Source organism: Folsomia candida, unplaced genomic scaffold (assembly GCF_002217175.1).
Source record: "Folsomia candida strain VU population unplaced genomic scaffold, ASM221717v1 Fcan01_Sc001, whole genome shotgun sequence".
In the NCBI taxonomy this organism is placed as follows: Eukaryota; Metazoa; Arthropoda; class Collembola; order Entomobryomorpha; family Isotomidae; genus Folsomia; species Folsomia candida.
The window spans coordinates 1-8,294 of record NW_019091193.1 but is presented as its reverse complement, the minus strand read 5'-3'; the positions used below and the strand labels follow the sequence as shown (position 1 = coordinate 8,294).

Here is an 8,294-nt window from a genome sequence, read left to right as displayed (position 1 = left end):
AGGGGGTGGTTATCTGAGGGGGGTGGTTATCTGAGGGGGTGGTTATCTAGGGATGGTGGTTATCTGAGGGTGGGTGTTGTCTGGGGGTGGCTGGTTGTCTGGGGGTGGGTGGTTATCTAGGGAAGGTGGTTATCTGGGGATGGGTGGTTATCTGAGGGTGGGTGGTTATCTGTGGTAGGTTATCTGATGGTGTTAGGGCCAAGGTGTCAAATTCCACTATCATTGGTGGTACAAGACTTCAGGTGGCCAGGCGGGCCGAGCCACCGGGATCAAATCCCATAACGTCTGAGCATTGGTGGTCTTGGTGGGCGAGTCGCCCTCAGCCGCGACGAGCCACGGGAGTAAACCCCATTACGTATGAGCATTGGTGGTCTTGGTGGGCGAGTCGCCCTCAGCCGCGACGAGCCACGAGACTAAACCCCATTACGGATGCATTGGTGGTCTTGGTGGGCGAGTCGCCCTCAGCCGGGACGAGCCACACGAGTAAACCCCATGATATATGAGCTTTGGTGGTGTTGGTGGGCGACCCCCCTCAGCCGGGACGAGCCACCCACGCGTTAGGAGATCGTGTGATGTGAAAGTGGAGGTAGTTACAAATAGCGTCCAAGGTAAATTAATACCAGGAAACGATAAAGTGTTTACTAAAAATGTAGTATTTAAGGAGGTGTTAAATTAGATTTTGCATGATAATAATATGTATTACTGGTATAATCTTATAAGGCTCATTGCCAATAGAGTTAGTACAATTTTTCAATTGTCATGTGTTGGCTGGAATCAATTAAATTTTGTATTAAATATGTAAAGTTTGAAATTGTTCGCCATGAATGTGTACTCTTCTCAATAAATATAGTTAACGGTACAATATGGTGTTTTGAATTGACGTAAATAATTATCGTTGGGTTATGCGATACAATTATGCATGGTAATTTACATCCGCCACGAAGCTCTATATTAATTAGGGTTGTTATCTTTATTTACTTTTTTGCCGTTGCCGACAATAATTCACGCTGATAGTGTAGCTTTTATGGCCCGGCGAAGACGGGCTTATTCGCTAGTAAAGAATATTGGCATACATTCTTGCAAAACGAGTTTACTTCGCCCATTCGGGCTTGATTCTTCACAGTCTGATCTTGGCATAATTCGTGACCACCTTCTGGATCCACTGTACCACGAGAAAGCTTCACCTGCCCTGTAGTATTTATCGCCGGCGACACTCAATTCATTACATAATCCTCCACCGCTTTGTTTCATGAGAAACCAGTTAGTTCTCACCAAAATCGTGATAAAATGGAAGAAGACTGTCGAAGGCATTCATTCAGAATTATTTCATATTTTGTAAAATACTGGGTGGACGAAACCCTATACCCATTAACGCACTCCAAATCGTCGATTCATCCATGTTAGTTAATGGCGGTTTGTTTCCATTATTTCGTTAATTCGAGGGAAGGAGTTGGCTCTAAAACTTCTCTAGCAATCCTGTTAGAGTGAGCAAGTTGAAATTTGCACGCGCGAGACGACCTTGTTGATTGCTGCTAGACAAATTTAATAATTATCCGCGTGGTTCAAGCTTAGACCTCATCCATCCCCAACTGTTTTACAAGTATCTTGAATCAATGTCAACGAATTTTGCCTAAACTAACATTTCTAGCCTATTTGCTACTAAATATGGTGTTAGAGAGCGCTAGATAACTTCAAACCCGATATCCCGATAGCATCATATTGAAATGGGCATAATTACCTTCCAATGTTCGCTTGAATGCGGAAAAAAATTTACTTATCGCAAAATGCGCGCCAATCGGCTTAGAAACTTGTACTATACTAGTTAAAAATGCAACTTCATTAAATTTCGTCTCAGACCAAAAAACAGATGATAAATTCGAAATAGAAACTAGGTGGCTCTAAAGGTTTGCACCCCCTATTTTTTACATTAAGTAAGAAAAAAATTGTATGCGGTGAGTTTCGACTTCGTGGCTTCTGTCACTTGTGTAGGATAGTGTTGTACAGATTATTGCCCAATTTGGTAATTTTATCATGACTCGATCAAAATTTATGACGAAAATAAGGGTGGCTCTAAAGATTTGCACCTGACTGTATATAGCATTTCATGTAAGTGAAAAACGTAAAATTTCATCCAGTTCAGTTAACATGTTTGGCAATATTGGAGCATCCTCAATTCAGCTTTCTCCCTGGAAAACTTTCACCTTACTTACCCGGGAGATTATCGACCTATTTCGCTCCCGCTTTCCCCATTGTAAACCTGTAGCATACTTGTATACTTTCCCTACATACTTTTTCATTCATTGTCAAATCTCCCAGCTGTGAAAACATTACTTTCTTCACCATAATATTTGCGAATTTTACTTAAATAATTTATGTACAAATAAGTAACATGCTTAAACGATTGAAAGCCATTAATTTTGAACGGCCGTCACTAGTTTTTTCGGCCGGAGATAAATTAAGAGGTTCCTTAGTGTTTGACGGGTCTGAGCGAACATTGACTATTTACGGTGAGCAAGAGAAAGTTGTAGATTTCATAAGTTGATAAATTATCGTGCAAAATTTCGCGCATAGAATTTTGCAACATTTTTTTGCAGATTTAAACAAAATTTGTGCCAAATTACTAATAAATACCACAAACTCCTTGTTTTGGAAAGCTTGCAAATGAGCAAATTTACCAGCGAAAAATTTTATGAAAGTTTTTCCCAAATGAATTTGTATGTAAAGTGCTCCATAATAAATACAAATTTTAACCATATGCAAAATTAAATCTGGTCCTTTGATTGTGAGAATTTACAGTCAAAATGAAATTTGATTTGAGAAGATTTGCACATTTCTGCGACGCATTTGATTCAATACTTGATTGATTTTGTATGCAGATGAGTTTATCTCAATTCCTCGCGCAAGTAGAGCTGACACCCCGTTCGAGTTGGATTTGCCGGAAACGTTATGGTCAACTTTCATCGGCGGACTGGGGTACACAGTTTACCGTCTCGTCTTTTTTGGCAGGCCGAACAGTCCACTTTTCTTTAAGGAATCGTTACTCTGTCTCAGTGAGATCGTCATCATTGGGTTATCAAACCCAGCGGCGGATGCCTTCACGGCACAATTTAATGAAATGAAGGTATGCAAACAGAACAAAAAACTAATAGGATGTAAAATGTCCCCAGCATGAAAATAAATACCCAATAATTTAGAAGTGAGACGATTCGCGAATTAATTTCAAAATTTGTTCAGGAATTCGCCTCCAAATCGGGAGAATTGGCGAAACTGACCGTTTCCATGAACCAGACTTGTGCATCTCCGGGGGACACGGTGTCTCTGTCTGTGAATATCGAGAACGGTTTAAGGCTCCCTTTGGGCTCGGTGAAAATGGTGTTTCAACAGGTGCACATACTTATTATTACGCATAACATGCGTCGCATATTATTTATGCACATTTTATGCACATTATTATTTTGAAATCAATGTTTTTCAGAATGTCACCTACGTATTCGGCAGCGTGGGTTTGGCACAAGCAAGATTTTTTAATCAATAACTTTAACTCATTAAATTAGGATCGATCACTCAATTTGGAAATGGATTAGAAATTTAGCCAACTTGGTGAAAAAGTAGTATAAAATTTGATAGAATCAGCGTTCCTCAGCTACACAATTAAATATGTACATATTTATGTATTTGTCTCGGATCTTTACTTAAATTTTATGTTTTTTTGAATTCCAAATTCAGCTATTCTCCCGACAAATGAAGGACCAAGAAGTTATCATCCTCGTTCATAAGGAAGGACCCTTAATTCCTCCCGGACCGAGGAGGAATATTTCATGGAACTGCACTTTCCTAGTTCCCCATACCGTCCCCACAAATATGGGAGCAGACGGGTGCAAATTCATTAAATTGTCGTATTGCATAATTGTAAGAACAAGTTGTCACACATGTCTTTTCAAATTATGTACTTAGTGCTCTGCATGCAAATTTCAAAGTCGGATTCCAGCTCGTGCACGGCACTATTTCAATTGTCCATTTTCGCAAACTCATTGGCAACATTAATTAATTAATTTGCTCAGGTTACTGTCGCCAAATTTGTCAATTTGCAAATCATCGTGCCCATCCATATCGGGACGTCTGTGTTTTCTGACCCCTCTGACTTTGAGGAGGTCTCCCTCGCTTATAAGAGTCAGTTGCAACGCAGCCTTTCCGAACAGTCGCTCGCCTCTTGGGCCACGTCTGATAATGCGTCTTCGAGCTGTTGGTCGTTAATGGACGGTACTGAAAGTGAAAGTGGTGATGATAGCATCAGCGTGGTGTCTACATCGTCATCGACCCGACCACCATCGTACAATTCTGAGTGGAAGTTTGCACCTATAGAGACGCGTAAGGCATTAAATACTTGAACGTCATTGTAAAATTTGCATCAATTTGCTCATAAATATGACTGAAATTTGATGGAATTTGATTGTGCATTTCATAAATTTTGAATTTCGATACGACCACTGAGATTAATAATATGTATGCATGACAAACACAAAATTTATGATTTCAAAGATATGTAAGTATATATGCACATCAAAATTTATATAAAAGAAACCCAAAAAAGGAAAGCTTAGATGAGATTAAGAAGTGCGATAAAAAGTATTTAATAAATTTCTTCTCCAGTGAAGGATATAGAATTTTAATATTTCCAGTATCAGTGCCCCATCCCATTTTATTTTATACTAAATTACATAAGCAACATGTTCACGTATGCATATTATTGGGGAAAGGAGTCGACTATTTAGTAAGACCTGTATATTATGTATCAACTTTAGGTATAATTGCAAGCATTCATAATTTTTTAGTGACAAGAACAATTAGCAAATGATTTTAATATGTTCCCTACATCATATTTGAAATTTGATAGTTATTGTATATTTGTATCTATTTGTATGATAGTGAATGAAATGGGGCGCTGATGCTGGAAATAATAAAATTCTATATCCTTCACTGCAGAAGAAATTTATTAAATACTTTTTATCGCACTTCTTAGTCTCATCTAAGCTTTCCTTTTTTGGGTTTCCTTTATTTAATAGTTTTTATTCGCAATTGAAAGTAATTTATTAAGTAGTGTAAGCTGCATAATGCGATCGTTTTGTTCGTCCGTCCGTCTGTGTGCAGGATATCTCCAGAACGAATCTCGGTCGAGTTCGATAATAGGGTTAATGGGACCGCTCCCCACAGCGCTAGAGGCTGTGGTCCAAAATTAAGCTTAACCTTAATTTTCATATTGGGTGTCATTTTAAAGGAAATTTCACGTCGAATTCAACGCCGTCAATATTCTTGGCCTTATGATCGTGAGGACGAGGTCAAAGATCAAAACTTCATATCTTGGGAACGACAATTATATAATTATAGTTCCAACATACATATGTGACCGTTGACCTCCTCTACATGATTCCTGGGGTGTTGCATGTCAAAACTGTTCTTATATTCATGTTCAGCGTTCAAAATCCGTTACGAATTATTAAGAATTGTCGAACCGACGGACAGACGGACATAACGATCTTACAAATAAATGGGTTTCGCCCTTATATTATTCGTAATTATCACTTTGCTGAGTGGTGGGCCTTAGCAACTAAACTTAGTGGTGGTGGGAAAGGTAATATTTTGACCACCATCAAAACTTTCTCAGTTTTAAACCGATTTTGGGTATTTTAATTTTATATTTTTCTAAAAAATATTTATAAACTTTTTTCCCATTTACATTTATCATATATGCCTTTATTTTTTTCTAATCTCCTAAAAACACATTTTTGATGGTGTTTTTGTTGCATATCTCAGAAACAGGTCAACATATTAGCCTCCCGTTCGGCAGTTCAATTCTAATTTGCTATAATTAACTCTGGGCACTAATTTCATTAAAATCGGATGGAAATTGACCTAGATCTGAAAAAATTAAGCTTTTCAAAACCGTAGTGAATGCTTACTTAGATGATTTTTTTCTGCAGTAACTATAGCCTCATCTAAGAAAAATACCTGGACAAGTTTATTACCATAATATTGTAATAAACATGCATCTTATGCATATAATTGACGTATGTATGTAAGTATCCTATAGCTCCTCCATCTTACGAGGACCCTGCTGAATTGCCCTGAAAGTGACCAGGATGACTTGAAAAATACGGCTGGATCCGCTTCGAAAATTTCGTTTGAAATTCGGCTCTAATGGCGCATAATATGTGTCAATTGCTAAGATTACATTGCCAACTGCCTATTTCAAATAAACATTGTATTCACCGGATTTTTAAAAGTTTAAACTTTCCATGCACTTTAGGAAAATGTTTACCGTTTAAGTATTTAATGCGTCTTGATTACTACTTTTATTCTGTAGAATGATCTGATTGTTCTAAACAAATGATATGGGTTAATGGATTGAAATCTTAAAAAGTTTTCATGGCCGAGTGATGGGTTTGACATAATATGTAAATTAAATATAATGAAAATTAAATATTTATGTGACTTAACCGCAGTAATTTGTTCTAAATATGTATGTATTTTAACTGAAATAAATTTACAGTATTATTCGTAAATTCGTACGCATTTCTTTAGTTGTCTTTGAATTATGATGAGGTGAGACGTGATGAATTTCACTCATCTCTTGAAGTGATGAGGCGAGTTAAGAATTACTTTACCTCATTCGATTCGATATCACTGGCAATTCTACGTATGTCCATATTATGGACATATCACAGAACTATACTATTATATCATATGTACATACGTATTAACTTATGGACTCCATAAGTTCATATACAGTGTATATTATACACATAACTACATATGTACACAAATTGCACTGTACAAAGCTGTATACCAAAAACAATAAATTTTTAAAATTTATGTTTAGGTTTACAAAATTTAGAACAGAATCTTAAGTTTTATAGATTTACTTATGTACGTATGTATCTATGTACGTAGCACCTTTATATGCGTTTGCCTGCAAATGTTCAGAATAAATCGGATACGTGTACATACGTACGTAGCAATTTATGTAAGTTCAAAATATAAAATTCGAGCGTGTTAACTCTGTGAACATTTTGTATGTTTGACGAATATGGATCTTCAGTTCAGCTTTCTCCGCAGAAAACTTTCACCTTACTTACCCGGGAGATTATCGACCTATTTCACTCCCGCTTTCCCCACTGCAAACCTGTAGCATACACCCTGCATATGTTTTCATTCACTCAAATCTCGCAGCTGGGAAAGCATTGCTTTCTCCACTACAAATTTACCAATTTTAGTTAAACAATTTAAAAATAAATAAAAACATGTTTAAGCGATTAAAGGACATTAAATTTGAACGACCATCATTAGTTTCAAGGTTGCTTGACAATTTATCATAATACATGTGTAATTATTATTACTAAAGTTGTCTAGCAACCTTGCATTAGTTTTTTCGGCCGGAGATAAATTAAGAGGTTCCTTGGTGTTTGAAGGGTCTGATCGAACATTAAATATTTACGGTGAGGGAGAAAGTTGTAGATTTTTTAAATTCATAAATTATCACATAAATATAAATATTTGCAGATTTAAACGTCTTACTAACCGGCGCTGTTCGCCAGTCGACACGTTATCGACCTTACACGGAAAATAAGAGGCACATGGAAGACTACACATGCAAAATTTTGACGATCTATTCAAGAACTAAAGTTACCAAGGGAACAGGCAAGCAAATTAACGTTGGTTGTTCAAATACATAAGTATTTAGTAAATTCACTGCATGTTAAATATGCAATAATTATAAATATATCAAATCGGTAACACTTTTCTGAGAGATTAATAGATTATTGCGTAAAATGTTTGCCAAACTATTAAGTACTCAGGAACCCAGTATATGGTAAAGTTTTCTTTCAAATGCACGTAATTTATCAGATATGAATTTCATAGAAGTTTTGCCGCAATTCATCCATGCTAAACGTTCGAAAATAAATTAATCTTGTTGTAAAGATGTTCATAAACCACGTTTTTGGATTGTGTGAATATTTACTAAATTTCGTATAATACGAGTCGTATTGATCGATTTAAATGAAAATTCAATTTTTGTGGGAATAATTACACAAAAATGTGCACATTTTAATAATTATTTTATTTTTTAGATGACTTTGTATCAATTCCTCGCGCAAGTAGGGCTGACATCCCGTTCGAGTTGGACTTGCCGGAAACGTTATGGTCAACTTTCATCGCGGCTTGGGATACACGATTTACCGTCTCTTCTTCTTAGTCAGGCCGATGGTCACGAACTCTATCTTCAAAAACGTTACTAC

At 36.8% G+C, this 8,294-nt stretch overlaps 1 protein-coding gene across 3 annotated transcripts; it reads left to right on the top strand.

The window, feature by feature from the left end:
* Positions 1–2,294: 2,294 nt before the first annotated feature.
* On the top strand, positions 2,295–4,573 carry LOC110842363. Of its 3 annotated transcripts, XM_035846889.1 has the most exons (6): positions 2,295–2,507; positions 2,877–2,973; positions 3,052–3,121; positions 3,235–3,384; positions 3,727–3,909; positions 4,062–4,573. In XM_035846889.1, the coding sequence occupies exons 1-6, from the start codon at positions 2,390–2,392 to the stop codon at positions 4,386–4,388; spliced, it is 945 nt and encodes a 314-aa protein (XP_035702782.1). In that variant the 5' UTR covers positions 2,295–2,389; the 3' UTR covers positions 4,389–4,573. The 3 variants fall into 3 exon arrangements, with proteins under 3 accessions (XP_035702782.1, XP_021943788.2, XP_035702783.1); XM_022088096.2 differs by having other exon boundaries at positions 2,877–3,121; XM_035846890.1 differs by lacking the exon at positions 2,295–2,507 and having other exon boundaries at positions 3,032–3,121.
* The last annotated feature ends 3,721 nt before the right edge of the window (positions 4,574–8,294 follow it).